This window comes from Poecilia latipinna, unplaced genomic scaffold, assembly GCF_001443285.1.
Source record: "Poecilia latipinna isolate Pla-1442-1.1 unplaced genomic scaffold, P_latipinna-1.0 Scaffold648, whole genome shotgun sequence".
Classification (NCBI taxonomy): domain Eukaryota; kingdom Metazoa; phylum Chordata; class Actinopteri; order Cyprinodontiformes; family Poeciliidae; genus Poecilia; species Poecilia latipinna.
In genome coordinates, this window is record NW_015113264.1 from 159,384 (window position 1) to 182,716 (window position 23,333).

Below are 23,333 nucleotides of genomic sequence, written 5' to 3' on the forward strand. Positions count from 1 at the left end.
ATGGAAACCAGATCATTGCTGAGGGGGTGCCACACTAAAAAAACCTGTTCTCGACCTTCTAAATCATCACTCAGTCATGTTGCTGGTTGCACTGTTTACAAGAATGACAGCTGATTTAGGATGTTGGCAATATGTTTCTTTTTCTTTCATTTAATACAATCTTATGAGGTAAGAAGTGTCAGTACAGAACATTGCTGTTTCAGAGACAACGGGTCATGAAAAACACAAGATGCTCTTCACTGTGAGAAGTTTGCAGGATGCTTGTCAAATAAAGATGGATGCTCTAAAAGGCAAGTTAATCCTCAATGAAAAGTTTATAAATTTTGCTGGAAGTTAAATTTCAGTTTCAAGTTGAACAAAAACCCTGAATACACACCTAAAGCTACAATGGCATGGTTTGAGTCAAAGCCTTGCACTGGCCCAATCAATGTACCCACCTAAATTCAATTGAAATTTTGTGAACGGATTTAAAAATGTATGTTCACTGACATTTTCCAGCTAATCTTAACGAGCCTGAGCTGCATTGAGGTATAATTTATACAGTGCAATTGTCCGAAAATGCTTTGTAGACATCTGTTTTCAAGAGATTTGCACTTGTACCATTCTTTTCATAGCTGAATTACGTCCAATGTCTGACATTAATAGTTTGCTATACTTCTATAGAGCTTGTGGCCTCCCTCCAGCTACAGTAGACACAATGAGACAGCTGTGGTCAATACATTCTAGTCTAAAACTCTCTGTCCTCCAGCGTGTTTACACATTGTGCCACGAAAAGTTGTTGGCAGCTGCTCAGCATTGTTTGGTGATTGGCTGGCAGCTAAGTGATGGTGACGGACTGTGATGTTGATGCATTTACCTCCCCTCTGCTGACAGGACGCTGTTCCTACATCTTGATTGACTGGGCTTCATCTCTGCAGCCAGCATTGCTTTGTTTAACCGGGTCAAAGTGAGGAGGGTTTGCTTACTCACGCAATGAGATGTCCATGAAGATGAGAAGAAGACCTTCACTAATCTTGGCTGACATTGGCATGTTGGCAGCGCACTGTTGCACAACAGAGGATGAATATAAACTATACGTTTTTCAGATAAATCGTAGGTCTATGAATAAATTCAACGTGGAATGACTGATTCACATGTCCACAGGTGGATGTTCAATTATGTGACTGAACACTTTTCATGATTATACTCTACAGAAACATTCATCAGGGTTTGTAATAAAGAAACTTGTCTAAATCATAGGAACTTGAAAGTATTTTATTTAAAAACAATTAAATGTGTAAAACCCTCTTTTAATAATAACAAAAAAGACATCAGCCTATAGATATATGTACCTCCATTTAAATATTCTTTGCATGGCAACATTTTTGTACATTTTTTGTTAGCTCACCCCACATTTTTGTTTTGCTTTACTGGCAGCAAGGTAAAAATAAAGATAGAATTGCTGTGCCAGTACTGCAATGATGCTAATTTATTAACAAAGGCAAGTTGATTGGGGTTTTATTTGGTTTATGCTTGCAATCTTTTCAGCAGTTTTATTGTAAGGCAGTTAACGTATGCCAACTGTTTGCAGAGTGGCTCAACAGATGCTGCTTGCAGTTGATTATGTCAAAGACAGTTGACATGCTCTTCTGCAAAAGCCCTCATTCACACAGACTTAGAAAATGTAAGTCGAGGAGAGAAACTACAATCTGTCTTTTCATTTGAGTTTAAAATAAAATGAGTGCAAAATCACTTGTCAGTTCAATCCATTTTATTGGCAGAGTAATAGAAAACCAACAGACACAACGGTTACAACACACATGTTAGTGATTAAGTATAAATAAATGACCAGTCTAAAGCGGTGTGGTGTTCAATCAGTGAGGTAATTCATTAAATAAAAAAAATCAGCCGTCAAACTGGGGACTTTCTTTAAAGGACCAAGGCAGCAAATGCACAAACTGGTGGTTCCTGTCTGAAGATCTGGGCAAAATTTTGAACACTGCTGTATGTTCAGTATGAAATTATTTATGTTAACACATATACTTGCATTATAAAATAAACTCATAACTGACATCTCCATCACATCTCGACACTTGAAATAATGGATGTAACTGAACCTTAAAGTGAAAAGAGAAATGTCAGACCAAGAAAAACTGAAACATGTTTTGATTTAAAAAATAATCTATAAAATCATTAAGCATATAACTTGTCAGTGATTCCCTTCCGCTGAAATATAAGCTCAGACTATATTTGTTTTATGTTTATTTTACATTTATTTTATTTAACCTGTATATGGCACAACTGTTTTCAGAAATTAATACCTTTAAAAACATTACATGAAAACTTTTTATTTTTTGACTGGGACACCTGGTGTTCCAAAACTTTGACACACCTGTGCCCAATCAAAGAGTGGAACTATTATGTAAATCATCAAATACTGAATGTAATTAAAATCCGCACATCAGCAGTATGTATACAGGGACCCAGTTCTGCAGATGAGCAAGTAAATATATATATTTTTTTAGGTACTGCAAAGGTAGAGGGACCTGTTACAGAAAAAAATGTAGCTCTTGGCATCACAGATGGCAACATCTAAAGCTATTTGAGCACTGCAGGCGGAAATGATTAACGCATGACAGGTGTGGTAGTTGGAAACTGAGGAACAGTTGTAGGCGGTGTCATAAAATGAAGATTAAAGCAAAACAAGAAAAGTAAGGCATTTAACAAAATAAAAGCTACATTTTAAAACTAGGATTAACAAAATACAACAAACCAGGATGAGACAGCACATTTGTTTTTAACTTTTTCTTTCAACTTTAAGACTGTCTGCAAAAGTTATTTATTTATTTATTTACCCCCTCCCCACATTTACAGTTTCCTACTTCAAACGTCCAAAATAAGCTAAGACAGATCAGTCCTGGTGACAACTTAATGAGAGATCCAGACGTCAAAAGTGTATTCCAAGAACTTGTCACCAGCTTCATATTTGCCACCCTGAATAACATCTTACGTAACATCCGAACACGAACTATTGCATTAAACTTCAGTCAAAATGTGGGGGAGGTGGGATCATGTTTAACATTTACCAGTCTTTAGGAAGCCCTGCTTACGAGCCAATGAGATGAACGCGCGCACACACAAACACAAACACACATCCCATTGCCTTGTCAGCTAACCCCCTCTAGTGCCGAGCATCCTGCACAGATGCGCGCAGTCCCACAGCATCGCCTCCACTGTTGCTGCTGTTCCGCTGCATCCCAATCATTCCTCTGTTCACCTTCCACCATCTCTCTGCAGCAGCGGACCGAGCTGGAGCTGCAGCCGGAGCTGGCAGTCGGTCCGCGGCGCCCTGCCGTGCCAAACACACGGTGTCTCCAGTCTGCCACGACTCTACGCGCTTTAAACTGCGTTTTAATGCCCATTTCGAAACACTAGAGAGGGTGGAGGGTGAAGTCCGTTTAGAATCTGCAAAGTTTTTTGTTTTTTGCAGATGTTTTATTAGCGAAGTGTTTTTAGCCCTGCCAGAAGGTCCGAGTTCACTTCAAATATTTTTGGGACTTTACCCAAAAGGTGTCCATTTAGTGACGGAGCTGCGGCAGCCGCCAGGTGAAAAGGATGAGCCACCTCTTGTTCCACCGCACGGCCGCTCGCTCCACACGGGATCAGTTATAAGGACCAGAACTAGTGGACCTGAACGGACCCAGAGCGCTTCATCGCTGATCTAACAAGAAGTAAAGCCGCTGGTAAATACTGCCGCAGACATGACTTTTGGAAACAGATTCTTCGTTTCACTCTTTCTTGGAATTACGATCAGTCGTTTCAGCCGCTGCAATCAAGGTAAGACAGCGCACTACGACCCACTCAGGACCACCTGGGTTAGTTTCTGTCCTGTTGTACTTTTGGACATGTGGTTCAGTTGAACAACAGCGGATGTTATTTGGAAGTTGTGGATATTTATTTATTTATTTTTGATTTACCGCTAGGCAGGAAATTCTCATCATGATGCAATCGCAGCCTGACGGTGAAATAAAGTCAACACAAAAGTCCTGCAACACATACAGACTTTACAAAGACTCTGTCAGCTGAAGAAAATGTCAATCGAATAAAATAAATTGAGTAATTTGACTTTTCCTTTGCTATACTTTATATTTCAATTAAATATTGCAGTTGCTTTCGAAACTATGAAAACAATTTAAAACATTTCTGCGTCCTCATTGTAAGCATATTGAAATATTGGTAGTCTGCACAGAAATGCATCATGTCAAAATTTAAATATAGATGAAGAGACCATCATAAGCCCAGAAGGTTGGATTCCCTGTAGTTATTTCTTGAAGAAGTGAAAAAAAATTACATAACTTTTTTTTTTTTTTAATTAAATGAAATGACCTTCCTCAAAGATTCTACATTACACAGACACATACATGGGGGGTCTGCTAAAAGATTAAATCGCTAAGTAGGTGACCTGTGTAAGTTTCTTTGAGTGTATGAGAGCGGACTTCACTTTTATAGAATCAAGTCCACTCAATTTTATTGGCATAATATTCAATTTGTTCACATTCATTTATGTGGATGCGAACAAACAAATATAGGAACCAATAAATTCTTAATTTACTTTTTCATAAAATATCACGTCTGTCTTTGTGTGTGTTCCTGCATATTTACCCCCCACCTTCCAGACACACACACACACACACACACACACACACACACACACAGAGGCTGCTGCATCAGAACGGTTTAAAATAGTCCTATTGATTGTGTGGAGAGAGCACTGTGGGATCTGCCCCCCAGGTTATATTTTATTGTTCTCTGTGTTCAATAAGAGCGATGCTACTCCCTGTTCTCCCAGACAGCTGCTACATAACAGCCTCACTGTGTGTTTTTCTGTGCCACAGATTGAATGATTGAACTCATGTCTGCTTTCAGCTGTAGTTTAGTCCTTCATATTGACTGGTACGAGACCTCAAGTGGCACAATTGTAGTCGCTGTCCAACACAAAGTCGTGTGGCTCAGAGGAAAAGTGAAAAAGCTAAAACTCATATTAATGGACAGCGTTTCAAAACAAGGATAATTTGACTGAACGCAAGTGGAACTAAATCTTATGAGTCCCGCAAGTAGAATTTTAATTTGCAACATCTACGTTAATATTGTTCCTTAAATTATATCACAGTAAAGAATACTTGGAGAATATTTTAATCTTATTAATTTGGGTTTCACAGTCTAGTTTGTCTGGAAAAAGACAACTGTCATTTACTTGAAGTTGCATGAAATGTGACTAGTTTCATTTAGAAGTTGAAGATCCTAAATACAGGTCTGTTTTAAATGAGCAAGAACTACAAATGTCAAAATTATCTATGCATATACCTGTAAATGAAAGATCGATGGGTTATTTTTAGACTCATTCTTGACAAACATAACTGCAAATTAAAAGTTTTGAGATAATTTGGGTGCTCCTAACCACCACTCATATTCACTAATGCCTTGGGCCTGCTCTGATTTTTGGCCTGTGCTTTTATAAAACTCTGTTTTATAGTACCACCATATTTACAAGGACAATTTGAATAAAAATACATAATAAATTTAATTTAAAACAGAAAAAATAACCAGTTTTTCTGCTGCTGTCCAAATAAATAAAACGTATAGATTAACATATAAAATAATATTAATAAAATTTAGTTATGTTTTTTGAAGTGAGACATGCTTACTAGGCTAAGAGTGTCTCACACAACATTCAAAAAAGCAGTGCAAAAAAAAAAAAAAGCTCTTTCAGCCAGCTGAACAGCTGTGTGCAGCAATAATCGGGAAAAGCTTCCCGCCTGGTTCTTCTATGTTGGAGAAAATCCTGGTGACTCTGATGTTTTCTCTGGTATTTCATTAAAATGACTGTAAATCATTGGTACTGTGTGATGCGTTATGGTTTTGTGATTTCTTTTGTAAATTTTGGGAGCAACATTCAACTTCAAAACTGAGAAAACGCTTCTTTTTTTTTTGCCTTATTTTAAAAACCTCTAGAACACATGTCTTACCTGCTCTGCAGCAGTATTGACCGTGTTTTGCCTGTTGGTTGGGGACGGAGCCCAACTCCATCACACAGCAGCAGAGATCCGTGGTTTTTGATCCGTACTTTCTGACGACAAGTTGAGCTACAGAGATTGGGGATTTCACTGGCAAAATGGTCACAGTGCTGGCTGCTGGAAGAACAATAAAAACCAATCACCTTTTGCTTCTTGCTCATGTGCTTCCTGACTGAACAACAAATCCGTCACCTGAATCCAGCAGGGACTGCAGACAGTTATTAACAAATCTCTACTCACTCAAGGCTGAACAAGCCTATGCGCTGCCCACTAACAGATCTCCTCTTCACATCGGTGTTTACCAGTTTGCCATCTTGCTAAGTCAGTGGTAACGGTGATTGCTGTAATCTTGCGTCTGTTTTGCCAAATTATTTATTTTTAATAACTTGAGCTAAATTTGGAGATGACGTTTAGATACAAACTTCCAACAGAGTTTGTTTGCTTCTTTTAAGAGCTTTGCACATCCGGTTCCTCCTCAACTAAGTTCTCTGCATGAGAACGAATGTTTGAATGAATTAAAAAAAAAAAAAAAAAAAAGAAAATGCTGTTTGCAATTACATACTTGCTGTTCTTCAAATATGCATTGATCTAGCTGGGAAAGCAACACACAAATAATTATTCACCTCTCTGCATTGATTTATGCGGATGGCTGATTAAAGCTTTTGCTCTTACAAAGCCCAGTCTAGCTGAGTACAGCTATAACCATCGCCACACGAAGGAGATATTCACAATTAGCATGGAGTCAAAGAAAATCAATCAACCCACAAATCCACATCAGACTGAAAGTGTTAACTCTGCAACTTTCACTTTGTGAATATGCAGGTTTATATATTTGTACGGTCCGTATCAGCAAGTACCCGCTTCCTGTCACTAAATTGAAGAGAAATTATTAATGATTCCACTGCTTCCCTAATTTATTTTTACTTTGTAGAAATCAGTTACAGCAAAATCTGCTACTTTCCGTCATAACATCTAGTTTAATAAACAGTGGTAGAAGAACGCTGAGTCTCATGGAACAGTAAACGCATTTTGAAGGGTTGTTTATTTTCTTGCAAAACTTTGCTTTTGTCGCTGGCGTTTTATTTTTATTGATTTGAACTTGGAGGAACATAGTGGTGCTGTGGTCAGCTTTGCAAAAGTAGCCATTTATTATGTTGCTGGTCAGCTGGGGGGGGTTCCTTTGTAAAGTTTGTATGCTCATGCTGTTTTATTTTCTGCTTTAGCTGCTTCTTACTCCAGAAGAACAGAATGTGGTTGAATTATTATTATTTTTTTCCTTTTTGTGTGGAATGAGCATAAACCAAGAGTCATCCTAATTCTGTAAAATGTGGGAAACAAGAACATTGTTCACTCTGTTTTTCTTGGAGCTAGATGGAGATTGTGACTGCACACCAATTCTTTCTCACTACAACTTTTAAAGCAGCGATTGCTTCTTTTATAACCGTTTATCTCTGTTTTTATCTTATAGAATACAATATTTTAAAATATTTAAATTTTTCTGCTTTTCTCTGACCATGTCCCCTTAAAATTTCCAACAACTTGACTTCCTGCCCTTAAGGTTAATTTTCTAAACTGATTACATTCTATTCAAGGTTGTCTGGCTTTTTGTGTTAGTCCTTAGACACACAAAAAATTCTTTTTTTTTTTTTAACAAATCTTTCTTTATTCATTGCTGACTTGTCTGCTGTCCTCGACCTCTTATTATTGACATTTTGATGAAATAAGTTTAGTTTCTCCACTTGTGATGTGAAATGTAAGGGCTGCATTGTGATGTAGCACTGTTGCATTGCAGGAAGAGGGTTCTGGGTTCAGATTGGTCTCTAAATTGTCCTGAGGTATGAGTGTGCATGCATGGTCCCGCCTCTCGGCCAGTGACATTTCGAGGTAAGCACCTGCCCACGCTTAAAAAAAGTGATTGGTATTTTAGGAGACACACATTTCAAAGGGGGGTGGACCTTCCCCACTCAGCTCCACCAGCAGTATTTCCGGTAGCAGCAATTAGCAAACTCCTGCTGCAGCTGTACATCTGCTGAGCTCATCATAAGAGCTACTCAGTCCAATGCTACCAAGCACGGTTGATAACGGCATAATGGACTAGCCTTTTTGTGATAACGTGCAAAGGGTGGAGTGTTGGAAAGAGCATGCACTTCTTAAAGAGTCAGAGGGCAATTTCAAAGCATAAAATTGCAAATTTAAATTTCTTTTAAGTTATGTGTGATGCATACGTATTTATTAAAACTGAGGGGAACATAGTTGCCCTATTGTGCAGTAAAATGTCACTTATGTGCCTGGAGAATACATGATGTCTCCCCTTTAGCACCTGCTATGTGTTAATCTTAGCCACACCTGTCTTTGAGGGCTGGCATCCTGCAACTTTTGGACGTGTCTCTGTCAACACACCTGACATACATCATTTGGTTTTTGCCATGACTCTATTGAACGTAATTGCATGAGAAGGTAATTCAGTCCTTTGATTCAGGTGTATAAGACATGAACACCTCAAACAGCTGCAGGACAGCAGCTTTTCGGGTTGGAGTGTGGCTATATATGTATGATGTAAAGCACTTTGAACTGTCTTGTTTCTGAAATTTGCTTTACAAATAAACTTGATTGATTGGTTAAAGTGTTATTTTCCTGTTGGAAGGAAAATAAATAATTTTATAGCTATGTCTTAGTTTCAAATCTTTTCCATTCTCTTACAGTTTTTCTTGTGGGACTAAACTGCATTTGTTTTATCCATTCTCCTGTTAACTCAGAACAGTTTTTCTGTCCTCGCTGAAGAAAAGTGACTCCACAGCATGATGCTGCCCACACCATGTTTTACTGTGGGGATGGTGTGTTCACCTTCATATTAAGTATTAGTTTTTCCACCACAAATAACATTTTGCATGCAGGGAATAGTTACTGCTCTGAGGAGAGCATCTCCTTTCACTTGTTTTGTGTGCTCCACATGGCTTGTGCCAAAACATGATGTTTTCTGTCTTTCACAATGATTCCCTTGCTGCTGCTTTGTTTTGTTTTATTTTTATTTTTGAAAGGTCAGGATTTGGGAATGAACTAATGGTTATTCTGCTGACCAATTCCCTCACCTGAGTCTTGGATATCTGCAGCTTCCCCACAAGCATCTTTTCTGCTTCTCTCATTATTGATTAAGTGGATGGTATTGGTAGGCTTATTGTTATGCCAAAATCTGTTTTGGATATTATTTGGACCAGGGAATGCTTCATCATCCTTGTTAAACCTCTCTACAACCCTCTGCCTTACCTGTGCTCTGTTCTTTGGTTCTCGTGGTGCCGTTTGTTCAAATGTTTTCCCAAAAACCTCAAGCCTTCACAGAGCAGCTGCACGTGCTGAGATTTAGTTGCACACAAGTGGCGTCTACGTCCTGATCAGGCGACTGCCGGTTAAATTTGATTTTATGTAAGGGTGCAGGGAAAGACGAGAGGAACACGCATACCCCCCAAAAATCTAGCTTGGTTATATTCGTTACTTATTTACTACTCGCTACTTTTGTAAACTATTACAAGGCACCAGAACAAATCTGAGCATTTTGAAGTGAATCTTGTGGATATGTTTGAATACATGAAGATGCTGTTTGGCCAATTTTAGTGAAACTGTGAGCTGTGATTTGACTACTACATTGATCTCTGATGGAAATCATCTGCACTTTTGTTAGTGATATATAAAATGAAGGTTTCTGTTTATTGGGGGGTGCGGGGGAGGGGGGTATTAACTTAGTGATGTTAGTTATTTTAGTTGTAAAAGCATCTTTTTTTATCTCTATATTTAAATACTGGTTGCAGAAGCAGTTGCAGAAACGTATGCACCACTAAACCAGGTGCATGTGCAGTTCTCAGATCCCTGGAAAGAAGTCCAGAGATCTCTTTATACGCATTGATAATTCACGCTGGTACGTCTTCAAAATTAAAGGCTTCTTCTTCCACGATGAAAGAAAATTATTCTGACACACTATAAGATCTGCCCTCTTCAATTTATCACCATAATCTCCCCTTTAAAATGCTAATTTAGGAAGTAATTACAAATTCAATGCTAGACAGAACGACAAACAGCCTCAGCAGTTCATCCCTTCTTTCCAAAACTAATGCTATGATTGCTATCGGGTGATGACATCGGTGGTCGACATTACTGTCGCATATGGTGACTGGACACTAAATGATAATCAACAGTAGTTAAGTATTTAACTATTGACTTTTTACCCATGAGTCCCTCATTATGAAATGAGCCACATTAAATGGTTTACTTTTCTTTGTCCTTTATTAGGTTGTTGGATGCGTCTTTTTGTTGTTGGTTTGTTTTATCAGGGTGATCAGAGAGTGTGTGTTGAAAATTCTGTCATGCCTGTCAGATTCCCTCTGTTATGGATAGTTTTCAATTTCACAGCATATCATCTTTTCATCTGTTGAGAGCCCAGTGCTTTGTTTACACCGCTAAATGACAATGTGCAATCCACAGTGAAACACTTGCCAGAATCAATTTTCACAAGTGTCTGTTCATCAAATGTTGCTGTTTGTCTTTTAACGTGGCATGCCATTTGCTGCTTAATGGAATGAGAACAAAAACTTGATATCAGCTGTAAATGTGGGTTACAATCATATTTGAGTAATATATATTTAAGTGCAGTATAAGTGTGATATTTAAAAAAAAAAGAGAAGAATGGCCCTCATTGAGGCCTCTGTTCCATTTAGAAAGGAAGTGATGTACACATCTGTCGATGGCGTTCACTACTGATTTCTGAACATTGAAGTACTGCTCCAATTCAAATTTACATGGAGTAAGACTTTGATAAGCCACATTTTCAGGAGCAGTACAGCTATTTTGGGGTGTTTGTGTGGCCTGTGAGGGGTGTGGACCGGACAGGAGATGTCATCATCCTGCTTGGGCTTCATATATTTATGGGCTGGCCAGCACACGTTCTATTTATATCCAACTAGAGGAAGGCCCAGGGGACCTGCAGCTCCAGGCAGGGTCTTATGGGTGCCTTGCCCAAAGATAACTCTTATGTAGTGGGAGAATGGATGGATGGATATTTACATGCAGGCAGTTTTAGGCTACACTGGCAATGTTCACAGGACCCAAATATATACACCACCAAACCAGGTGCATGTTCATAAGGACGAGTGCTTATGCAAATATTCAGACTGACTTTTTTTTTTTTTTAGAAAACTTTGTACTTTGAGTCATGTTAGTCCTCTAGCAATGCAAATTGGTGTCAACTTTTAAAAAGAATACTCCATCTTACTGAGCAGCTTACAATGCAGGAATTCACACCAACAATATGCGTCAGGAGGATGTTGACATATCCCAAGCACAGCATGGCTGACTGAATATTGACCCAATCTGCCAAGCAACGGCCTTTATTTCACTGGTATTTAGCAGAGGATCTTGCAGCTTAACTCAACATGACATTTTAAGGAAGATAACTATACTGACTAAATTGTAAGTGGGAAATGATTTGACCTTTGTGAAAGATTTGTTGGAGATGTTCCTCTGTAACTTAATGGTCTTAAATAATTTAATTGTTTCAGAGTGGGAAGAAAATGATGTGCAAGATCAAATTCTATAAAACCCACCAAGGGAGTAAGATTGAATCATAGACTAGTAAATGTCTACCCTTCTCGTAAGCTATCATGTGCGTTCCTAAAATTGAAAAGAAAATGTTCACATTCGTCCACTTTCAAACCAAAAATTAAATGGAGCAATCTCAACAAAATTGCTACTCAACAAAGATGACTTACAATTATTCCTTCGAACTTGTAAAAAATAATGAAAAATAAAAAGTTAAATCTTGACTTGTATCTGAAAGTGTCATTATCTCTACAACTACTGTTAATAGCAATTAATTGTACTACAATTAATTCCTGTGACCTATAGTTTCAAAAACTAAGGTAAAGACTAAGCAAATAATTATTGCAGTGAGTTTGCTAATGACTTTGCTTTAATTCTGGCATACACTTCAATAATGACGTTCCTTTTTGAAAAAGAGTAATATCCTGTCAGTGTGACGGGCAGTCAGTAATGTGGAAAGTTCAAAAAGTAACACCCATTGATTAATGTTCAGATCAGGCTCAAAATCTAGTAACTAATACAAGATATTGGCATAAAGATCTCAGTGGTCAATGCTGTTTCCTTGCACTTCTGCAGTGTGGTGTTATAAACTATGCTGGTTATGATTTTAATTAAAATAATCTTCTGCAGATTATTTTTTCGTGACAGTTATTCAGTGTGATTATGAGTAATATGAGAGCAATCCATGTCACTGAGTAGATCACCTCTGGTGGTTTGCATAAACTTCTGTTGCTCTCGTAAAAAGCCACTACTTGGGTCTATATACTCAAATTACCACAGGAAGGTCAATGTCTTTCTATTGCAGCTTTCCAGCTCCAAATCAGAAGTTTTCTCTGTCCTTTCAGGTCACAACAGCCTACAGTCACTTTTTTCTTTGGTGAAGTTTACTTTATAAGTAGAAGTAATCTTATTCTGGTGTGTAGCACGGCGTATTATAAGAAATTTGGTCCTTTTCCAAAAACTGAGCTGGTTACCTGCCTGCAGTAGTCTAATGGTACCCATTACCAGCACTGGCAGGGTCAACTAGTCCTGCAGTCTGCCAGTGATGCAGACCAGGGCACAGACCTGTCATCAGCTGTGGAGGAAGAGACGCAGAGATGCTGGAACTACCAGCCGACAGAGGAAATATTAAACTTGCATTACAGAGAGGCTGTGGCTGGAGGATAAAACGATCAGCATGAAGTCTGTTCTTTCTACGCTGGACAGGACAGTCAATCAATAGAATAATCTGCTGCAATTTCATATAGATCAATGTCCATTTTCTCCACCTAATCTCATACTGCTCTAACACAGCATGAGTCATTAAAAGCTCTCAGTTGCTGTTCCAGAGAAATCGTTCAGTTTCTGGTTAAATCTGTGCTATATAAATATCCTCTGTGGCTCATGATTTTATGGGGCTTTTTTGTTGTTGTTTGTAATTCCTGTGTATGAAGACTAAATGTAAAAAAAATAAATAAATAAAAAAAAAATCAACCAAACATAAAACTTGACAAAAGCTTTGGTTGTAAAATGTAATTAAACTGTTCAATAATCAAGAACATGAAAACTGTATTGCAAATAATTATTCATACTATCTATGGCAGGTTTTAAATTGTAAATTCCTGTTTGGGATTACGTTGGTCTTGTTTTTTATAAACCCTCTGAAGGTCTTTTCAGATCTATCATATGTCAACGTTTGTTCTTTTTGGACTGCGATTGGATCCCTTTTTCTGCTCTGTATTTTCTGCATGACAATATTTATATATATAATATTTTGTATTATATTGAAAACTTAGGGAGAACATATTTATATATCCCTATAAGCCCTGTTTATAATCTCAGATTTTCAGTTCCCATAATCTATTCCCAAAAGTTAAAATGGCCTATTAATATGTTAATGCGTTCTTGGACACTGCAGGGGTTCCTACTCCATTATGCAGTTTGTCTTTTCTCCATCCTGCATATGTCAAATTCTTGGGTTGAGGAACAGTGAGAACATTCAAAATATTGTCCAGGAAAATGGCTTTAATATCTGAATATCTTCTTTATAGACAGTCAATCTGTGTAATTTTTTTTTTATATCTAACATAAAATAATATACACAGACCATATCATGCTTACATGTAGCACACACCACAAGAGTTTGGACAAGTAAACATTTATTTTATGAACCACATTTAACATTTATTTTATAGATGCTGGCATTAAAAATAGTTTGTTTTGATGGATTAGGGTTTGTTTTAGAAATGCCTTAGGCTAAGATTGCTACATAATTTTCAAAACTTTCATTACCATTCAGATAGACTGTTAGGAGAAATTGGAGTAAAAGCAAACACCAAATTCTGGCCAAAAAGGGCCTTTGATGCTTCACCGCAGGTATTAGATCTGCTTTAGGATGTTTCCTCACAGTCTAAGGAATGTCTCTAAATATGGGAGGATTCTGTATCATGACCTTCAGTTTTAACCTTTTTGTGGAGAGGGAAACACCAGTGGGACTTGAGTTTATGAGCAGCATGAAACAATGCATGTCAGGGCTTCTTTGTGCAGTGTTGTACATCATGAACAATGCCATTTCATGCAGAAATTTTAATCTGGTGCAGAAGTCGCATATCTGAGTGCAGTCAAAATCCTGCATAAAATTCAAAACCTATTAGTTTTTCCAGTGATGTTTCTACGGTGATCTACGGTTTTCTTGTTTATTTTGCCGTGACTGTTGTATAACTGTACTGTAAAGCTTATGTTTCTCTGATTGTTCCTTCGCCCTCCCTCACATATCTAAATAGATTTACTTTTTATGACAAATGTTAAATAAATGTTAAATTCGTTCTGCAACCTGTAAATATTCCTTTGGTCAAGTAAACTTGTAAACATTGATTTTGTGAACTATTGCATACACTTCAAAAGTGCATACATTTTGAAGTGTATGCAGTTTGCCACAGTTAAGACCAGGCCACACAAAGTTGGTCAAGTCATATCTGCTGCCACGAACCTCCTCAACACTAAACCTACGACTCGGATATAGTGCTATTATAATAATGAACCACATAAATCTCACAATAGAAGTTTTGTGCATGCTCAAACTAGTGATGCTGCTATAATGCAAAATGAATAGCGAACAGAGTCCTTGATGCACCAGAGAAGACCTCTCCAAGTCCCTGCAGAAACCAACACTACTGCTTTTTTTGCAAATGATTCTCTGGTCAGCCACACAACTACTTCCTGTTATCGATGGAGATGCTCAAAGTTTTATTGTTACCACCCAAGAGAGTAGGTCGTTGAACAATCTGTCAAACGGGTGCAATCAGAGGTGATCACTGATTTCTAAGAGAAAATGTTCCTTTTTCCTTTGACACAAATGGAACCATTTTTGTACAGAAACAAGCTTCTTGAGCTTCTTTGCTTTTATAAAGTAGTTCATTCACAGTAATAACGCTTATGGAGATTTCTTTGGAAATGCCATCACTAACAATCGTGTATTAGTATAACTAGCCTCAGAGATCTACTTAAAAAGCTGTAAGTGGACATTCATGACAAACTGACACATACAATCAGGTCATTTTCAAGAAGAAAATACGCATTGATTTGTTCGGGGAAAAAAGTGTTACTATTGATCTTGTGTAAATAAAAATGTTGTTTTCCTTTAAAACGTATTGTTTCTCCAGGCCTACCTCATGATGCCTTACTCCTGCATATAATTAGGACATCCTGTAGGTGTATTGTCACATATACCGTGTACTTGGCTTGTTTGACGAGGTGAATAGATGGGCCTCATTTAATATTTATACATTTCTGAAAATATGTTGCGGTTTTAGTCTCCTAGTTATTCCCTAATGTTGCCACAAGTGAGGGCAAAAAACATTTCTATCAGTTCACTGGATATGCTGGCATCTAACCGAGAGTAAATTCAAGAAGTCATGTCTACTTCTTTTCACTGTAAATGACTTATTTTGAGGAGAAATGCTTTCCTCTTGAATTATTAAAATCTTCTGTCCTTGAGAGTCAGAAAAAAAGCATTGACAAGGTTGGTGATATTTTCCACACCAGAACTGCATTGTCTTCTTTTTATAAACTATCCTAGAAAGTTTAACTTCAGCCAGAAATGGCATAATGCTTTTGCAACAAAAAAAAAAAAGTATTGGATGATAAATAACATCTTTCTTTTCCATATGCATATTACAAACCAAACAAACATGACACTTAACTGTCTTGTGAATTGAACACTGATTATCACTTGACCTTTTGCACCTGTTTGGGAGGTGGAGTATATTAGATACCAAGGGAACATTTTTTTTTCAAGGGCCGTCTGGTGATGCCAGACAACTGAGTCAGAGATTTTCCTCTCCTGCTGTTTTTGTGGGTTGCTCCCAGTCTGCAGGGATCTGTAAATATCAAACATGTTCTTAGGAAGATAGGAAGTCAAGGTTAGAGGTCTATTACACCAGATGCTGGTTCTAATGTAAATGTGTCAAAATACACAGTGCATCACAATTTTTTGCATATGCAACTGGACAGCCACATAACAAGCAAGGTGCCTATGTATGCACATTTTTATATTTTCAGTTCAGTCTGTAATGCTTCTAAAAACAGGTCAAGCGCTTAAAATAAAACAAAAAACAGCCATTTTTTGACAATAAGTTAATGTTTTTTGATGTCTGAAAAATGAACCATTTCAAGAACCTGCTGATTGTTGAGTAACATTGCGTCATTACTTTGTAATCCCAGCAAGCCAGCCTGTCACCTAGCAACCCAAGTGGAGCTCCTGCATCTTTGGTCAGCTGGTTTTACCACTGGGTGCACTGTACAATGGCTGCTGGAAAAGACAAATGCTTGGTAGTTGTCTTACTATTCAGAAGCCACTTAATGCATTCTTGTTGGTTGTACAGGAGGATCCACTTCCGCTTTTCAAAGATGTACAATTGCGCATCCAGTTTGCAGCCATTTTCACGTGTAAGTGTAAACATTGAGCTGTGGGTTGTGGTCAACTGCAGGTTATCTGGACTGAGGTCACAACAGGCCTTAAAATATCTCGTTCTGAGAGGAGCACAAAGTAGGCTCCTTTCAAAATAGTCGGATTAGAAACTCCTTACCTAAGAGTAATTTTGTGAGGGGTAAAAAGTAATGTACATGTTTTTGATAGACCGATCCCAACCTTTTAAAGGAAACATAATAGTCCACCTTTAAAGGATCTCCTCCTAACCTTTTGGTGCCTGATACCACAGCATACCTTCAGGGGTGGACTGTAGTGAAATCCATGCAGTAGGTCAGTGCAGTTTTGGCCATAAAGTAAGGGCTGCCAAAACACTTGATTTGGCAGGTGGTCATAATGCTATGCCTCAGCAATGCATAGAATTCTGTGAACATTAGCATAATGAGATACACAGTACGACACAACAGGGCTAATACAAATGCATCTAAATTATTTTATTCCACCAACAGGCAGTGGAAGGCAGAGGTGGGAATAGATTTCTGACAGCAATCTGATTTCAGTCCATCTGCCCCCAAAATATGTCACACATGACAAAAATTGCTGCTCCCAGTGTAAGTGCTGCCAGTCTTCTTTATATTGATCCAAAAATCTAATTTTTGTCAATATAAAAATGTCAACATTAACACATTCATGACTGCCATTTCAGTTTCACTGCACATAGATATCTTTTTCTGGGCTGTCAGGTTGCTTACCGTGTTGTCTTTCTCTGTTTGTTTTCTGTTTCAGTGGTGTTGCTGGATACAACGTCTGTGCTTGGAGAGCTGGGATGGAAGACGTATCCAATAAATGGGGTAAGAACAGCGCCTCTGTTTGCTTTTGGTCTTACTGTACAGTTTGCCTAGTTCAAAACATTGCCACTGCAACTTTAATGAGATCAACTATAGTGATGTGAACTGTCTTAGTGGCCTCTTTCATTTATTCCTTCCTCTTGCATCAGGGTCTTCTTTTCACATGGGAAACGCTGTAATTCAGTGGTAGATAATGAATCCGGTGTCCCTTAGGAAGTTTCCTATTTGTTGTTCCTCACCTATGAAGGTCTGTCATTGGCCTCAATTTATCTCCAAGTGTTCTTTCCAGTCTTTAAATGTTGCCTATTAATGGATCACTATTTAAAATACTTTGGAAATGTTGTGTTATTAAACATTTGAAATCAATTATAATAAAACAAATCTAAGTCTCACCATCATTTCTCCTTTTATCATCATTTAAAAAAGACAATTTAGTGGGAAAGTATGCTCTTCAATCTTGCTTTGAATGTATCATTATCTATTTTTTCTCGGTTAGCTCTAACCCCCCCAACATAATTCCCTTTATAGCTTTAAAAATAAGTGCCTCTGGCTCCCAAGGACAATATGCTATTGCCAGCTGATAGGAAGTATTGCCACTGATTAGAAGCTGCAAAGCAAATGCCAGCTTTAGCATTTCTGGTGGTTTGCCAGTCAGTGTTCTCCAAGTGCGTGCAAATGATTTATATCTTGGCTGTCACCGTTTCCTTGCCTTACCAATGACCTAAAATATATACAAACGATTTATGTTGGTGGGCATGTCTTTAAGACTTATATAACCGAGTGTTGTCAGCCAACACCTCTTCATTAGGCAACTCAACAGGGTAACAAACAACATCTTCCTTTCTTACTTCATAGAGAAATGGGGTGTCAAGTTTAAAGGAGATACATTTATACCCAAGGTCCATTTCAATTCATTAGGGAACGCCACTTGTTGGCACAGGATGGTGGGCTTGACTTTGACGGAAAATATGTTAATGTCCCAAGATCTCATGCCACTAGCTTCCATTTCACCTCTGACAATGAGTCATTTTTTAGGTTAGCATATTTGCATATTTGTTTTCCATATTTGCATGAATTATCACTCAGAAAATGAGCAGGGCTCAAAAAGTTGGTTGATACCTTGATGAGGGAACAACTTATTGTGCATTTAAAAACTTTTCTTCATCTTCCCTCTTTGTAAGTTGACAAACCAGTGGTTTACCTTCGGTCGGAACCGTCTTGTTGAAATGACCCAGCAACAGCATGATTACAGGTGCATGCATGTCGGTAAGGAAATGGTACGTCTTTGCTTTGCAGAGTCAAGAAATAAGGTTAACCTTTTGAAAAAATTACACAATATTACACAAGGCACAAACACTTTCACCAAAACATTCTCCGTTTTCTCAGTACTGGTGAGTCCAAAAGACTATATATCAAGGGCTCTTATTTTGAAGTAACAAAGGAAGGGGTCTTTTCAAATAGTTTGTGTGGTAGCTTTTTGAAGGCTCAAAGAAACTGCAACAGTTTAGCGACTTCTGTGAATCTACACTGGCTGTGCATGTACTCCAAAAATCTTACCAATGTTTTGCTTGTTTGGAGTAAATTATCTGTCTAATCTAAAGTCCTGTTTAACGGTGCCATTCAGTCTGGACTGCATTTGATATTATGCGATACTAAATCTAAAAATAACTAGACTGGTCAAGCCATACCATAATGATTACATGTTAAGACACCGTTTAACATTTCTGAAACATTTTCTCCAAAATAAATAATTTTTACTATTATCCAAGTTATTGCTGAAATCTGATTCTGTCTTATCGTGTTTTATGAGCTGGATGTATTGGCAGACCTTTAATAAAAAGTTTATAGGGTCAATTTTGTAACTAAATAAAAGCTAATTCATATACTCATTCTAATCTAGAAGTTTTTAATGAACATTTGTTTTTTTTCCTGAATATTTGGAAAAAAATAAAGAGAATATTTAAATAAATTGCAAATTGAATATACTTTTGAAATGTGGGAGAGGAGGAAAGGGACCCATAAACATAATTATTTTTTGTCTTTGGGTTTAGACCTGAAATGATCATATGCTGAGGTGATCTCCACCTTTCTGCCCTAGAACGTTCTATGTTTCTGCATCCCTTTCCTCATGGCCCTCAGTGGCCCATATCAGGGTTATAGATGTGATTACATCATGTAGGTCGTGGTGACAGCCGCCCACAGCGGCAAGGAAAGGAGAGAGAAAGAGGCAACTGCCTCCATGATTAAGCCGTCAGTCGTCTCCTCTCCTCACTCATCCTCAATCCTCCAACTTACTATTAATATTTAAGCCATCGAGGTGAGAGGGCCTGGGGGAAGGTGTGCAGATCTGGAGTGGCAAAATAGTTCAAAATCCCCATCACTAACTGGGAGCCAGTAGGAGTAAGTCAATCTCCAACATATTAGACACAGCCCCGGTATCAGTCCAATACAGCAGCCTACCTATCTGACACATGCAGTTGTTGTAGTTTTGGAAACGCACTGCTGTCAGCCTGTCCTGCCTAGAGCACATCTTTAAAGGATTTCATAAGCAGTAACTTCTTTATTATGATGTCCTGATGATGGCTGTGAGAAATTATAGATGGTCATATAATGTCGAATTCAAGGTGAAGTGAAGGTGTGTAGCTGCGGAGGAGTTTGATCAAATAACAGTAACTTTTTACAGCAGAAGTGTAGAATTGGCAGTGATGAACTGGCATTGAGTTTCCTGCAAAAGTATCAATGCCACTTAAACTTCTTCAAAGTTTTTCACGTTGCGCGTACAAATTTCTGGTGGAATGTAATCTGATGGACCAACACTGAGCAGTGGATAATTGTGAAGCTGAAAATAAAAACGCTGCATAGTTTCTCGAAAAAAAAATCTGAAATATGTGGTGTTTAGCCTCCTGTATTATATGCTTTGTAGAAATCTGGAGACTTGTAAGTCTGAAGAAATACCTCGAGTTTCTGTGTCTGGACTTTGAATAGACCATTCTAGGACTCTCTAATGTTTTGTAAAACGCTATTCTGCCTTTCCTGAACTAAAACATTCAGCGCGATCACATCACCATCTTTCATAATGGGCATAGTGTGGTCAGTGTGATAAATAATGTTTTCCACCATGCTGAATTTTATTTTTAGGCCATTGTTTAATGTTGGTCTCATATGGCCAGAGAGCCTTCTTTCGTGTGCTGAGATGAAGTTCAATTTTCTGATTTGATGTGTTTTGATTGAAAAAAGTATATATTTATATCCATAGTCACAGTATGAGCACAGGGTAAGAGGGTAAAGCAATTAAACTAAAAACATAATGCAATGTTCAACCATGACAATTGCTTGTGTGATCTTGTGATGGGCCAGTGACCTATAAACACCTCTTGCTTATTGGTAGCTGGTTTGATCCATCAAAACCTGTGACTCTGAACTGGTTAAACAAAGTGCGTAAAAGAAAAGCAAAACAGAAAGAAACTGCTCGTTTTTCTTTTGCTGCTTCTCTTTCTTTCTTCTTCTTTCTTTCTTTCTTTCTCTCTTTCTTTCGGTTTTGCAAGAAGTTCTGGATAAGATAGTTTTGAAAAAAGTTTATTAGCAATTCTGAATTGTAAATTCCTGACTTCAGGCATACTCGTGTGCAATTATCACACTTGTCTCAGAAAACTTTTAATTAAAGTGAAAATTGCACTGGTAAGTCTGAAACGCTTCGGTTAATTATTGTGATTGGTGTCCCATCATCCGCACATTGTGTGTCTCTGTAGCGCCACACCACATCTTAGACATCAGAACCAAACTGAAAAGCCACGAGCAGATATTTACTCGCTGCAAACAAAATCAAACATTTTTGCCATGGCTGTATTTTGTGCCAAGGTGCCCTTTTTCTGTCTTATTCCTGCTTTAGCTTGGATAGTAAATAGATCTGTTTCAACTATCCGCAAGGGAATCCGACCAAAGTGGCTCACTTGTTAATGACGTGAATGTGAGCCTTTCCTCTGAGTTGGTAAACACATTCAACCTCAAAGGCTCCAGCCATTAAATCTGTGCATACTGAACAGAAATCCCACTCAAGGCTATTGAAATCTGTTCTAGTAGAACTTGATAAATGTGGAGTGGAGAAAAGGCGTGCTAATTTATTGTTGGCTAATGTTTTGGGAGATTTTTATGTGCTTCTGATCTCTGTTTTTTATAATGTTTCGTGCTACCAGTTAAGTAAATAGTTATGAAGCACAAGGTATCAGGGGTGGACAAAAGACAAAAAGGATGAGAATAGGAAGAAGGCTGCTTCGGTATATGCATGCAGCCACAATAAGCTTCAGTCAGTGGGCAAATACAGTGCTGAAATATGCATGAGTCCTTTTCCCAGTGGTGAGTGGTGGTGTGGGAAGGGGAGCGAAGCAGTGAATGGAGCAGCTTATTTATTAAATTACATAAAAAGGCTTTAAGGGATTAGGAATGCCTAATGTTGCCTTTTGTTTTCACTAATGCACGCTGAGAAAAACAGGTTGGAGCCCAGAAAAAGGGTTGTCCATCATGAAAGCAGGGGGTAATCCTATTTTCATTTATTGTTTGAGATTTCAAGCAGTCGATAAATTCATCCCCCACAAAAAAATACCCAAAGGCCACTTTGCAACAAGGAAAAATGTCTCATGATTATGTGTGAAGAATGTGCATCCTGTATTGCATTGTGGAGCAGTGTATAAAGCGCTGTCACACTGCTTTCTAGATTGCAAATATATACATTTTTAACAGTCTGCATATTGGAAAAACAAGCAGATTATATGGAACATCAACTGTGTCATGTTTTTAAAGCTGCTGTGTAACTTTTAAAGTACCCCCTGTTGGAATAGTGCATATGGATTAGGATGTGCAGCCAAATGAGTAGTGCATTTGCCTACAAATGTCAGAGTAAAGCACACAAATTGTCATATAATTATTAGTCGGGTTAATCATCTCGTAAGTCAAGGCATCTGTTCTCGTTTTAAACATCCAGCATCCTGAAAGTCCTTAATTGAATTTTGTAGCCTGTTAAAGAATTGTTGAAAAATCTCATATTGGTTATTTTATGCTAAATTCTCATAGACCCAGTCATTTCAAAGACATTCCCGAGTCCTGTGTATTTACAGATTGCAATTTGCATTGTTTTTAAGTAGATTTTAAAACAACACTTACCCTCCACATAAACAGTGCTATGTAAAGAAGGCTTTTCTAATCTCTGGTTTAAGTTTGCTATAACTAGTCCTGTCACGATAAACGATAAATCAATTAATTGCACGATAAATTAAACCTATCGATTTTTTTGAATGAAAAAAGGGTCAAAAAAGCTCTCCACTGACCCTCCCTTCCTCATTTCCTTAGTGTAATTTCCAGCGCACACTACACGAGTTGTTGGCGGACTGTCGGCCCATTTTCAAAACCTGACAGAAATCCTAGGTATAACGGTTCGATCGGGTTCATAGTGCCCTGTGGTGTCCAGCCACATGGGCACAAAGTAATGGCTACAAGTCCAGTTAACTAATTTAAAAACCAGGCATTAATCAATGCTTTACTAGAATCTTCCTGTGATGCATGTGGCTAGAGTCAGCGTAAAGTTATGACTGAATGAAAATCATTATAAGCTATTTATGTCACGTTAACGAAGAACAGCTGGAAACTTACCGGGTTCATCAACTGCGGTAGCAATTTGGCTCCAACTCCTCTCCTTGTCATTTCTATATTCTTTGCACGAAACGTTGAATAAATATTATTGTTGTTTCCACATATCATCTCCGATGTCCGCTGGACATCGTGTCGCGCCGTGTCAGCTGTTTGGGATTCCCCTCCATAATTTCCCCTCAGAAAACACGGAGGAGAATCCGTGCTTTCTGATTGGCTACCTGTCACATTCAGCGTTAAAGCTCCCAGTCGGGGAAAACCCCCGATTTAGATCGGAGAGGCCACGATGATCTAAATTAC

At 38.1% G+C, this 23,333-nt stretch overlaps 1 protein-coding gene across 3 annotated transcripts in view; it reads left to right on the forward strand.

Annotated features, from left to right (window-relative positions):
• LOC106954356 (ephrin type-A receptor 6-like) overlaps positions 1-23,333 on the forward strand; it is a 114,822-nt gene that overhangs the window by 4,973 nt on the left and 86,516 nt on the right. Inside the window, exons 1-3 of one of the 3 annotated variants that reach the window (XM_015043783.1) lie at positions 2,798-3,816; positions 17,055-17,156; positions 17,332-17,396. Coding sequence is in view for 1 of the 3 variants with exons in the window: in XM_015043781.1 (XP_014899267.1) it covers positions 3,741-3,816; positions 17,332-17,396 (141 nt within the window). In the remaining 2 variants the exon portion in view is untranslated. Of the gene's footprint in view, positions 1-2,797; positions 3,817-17,054; positions 17,157-17,331; positions 17,397-23,333 lie in introns of those variants that run through there. The other 2 variants (XM_015043782.1, XM_015043781.1) reach the window with 2 other exon arrangements.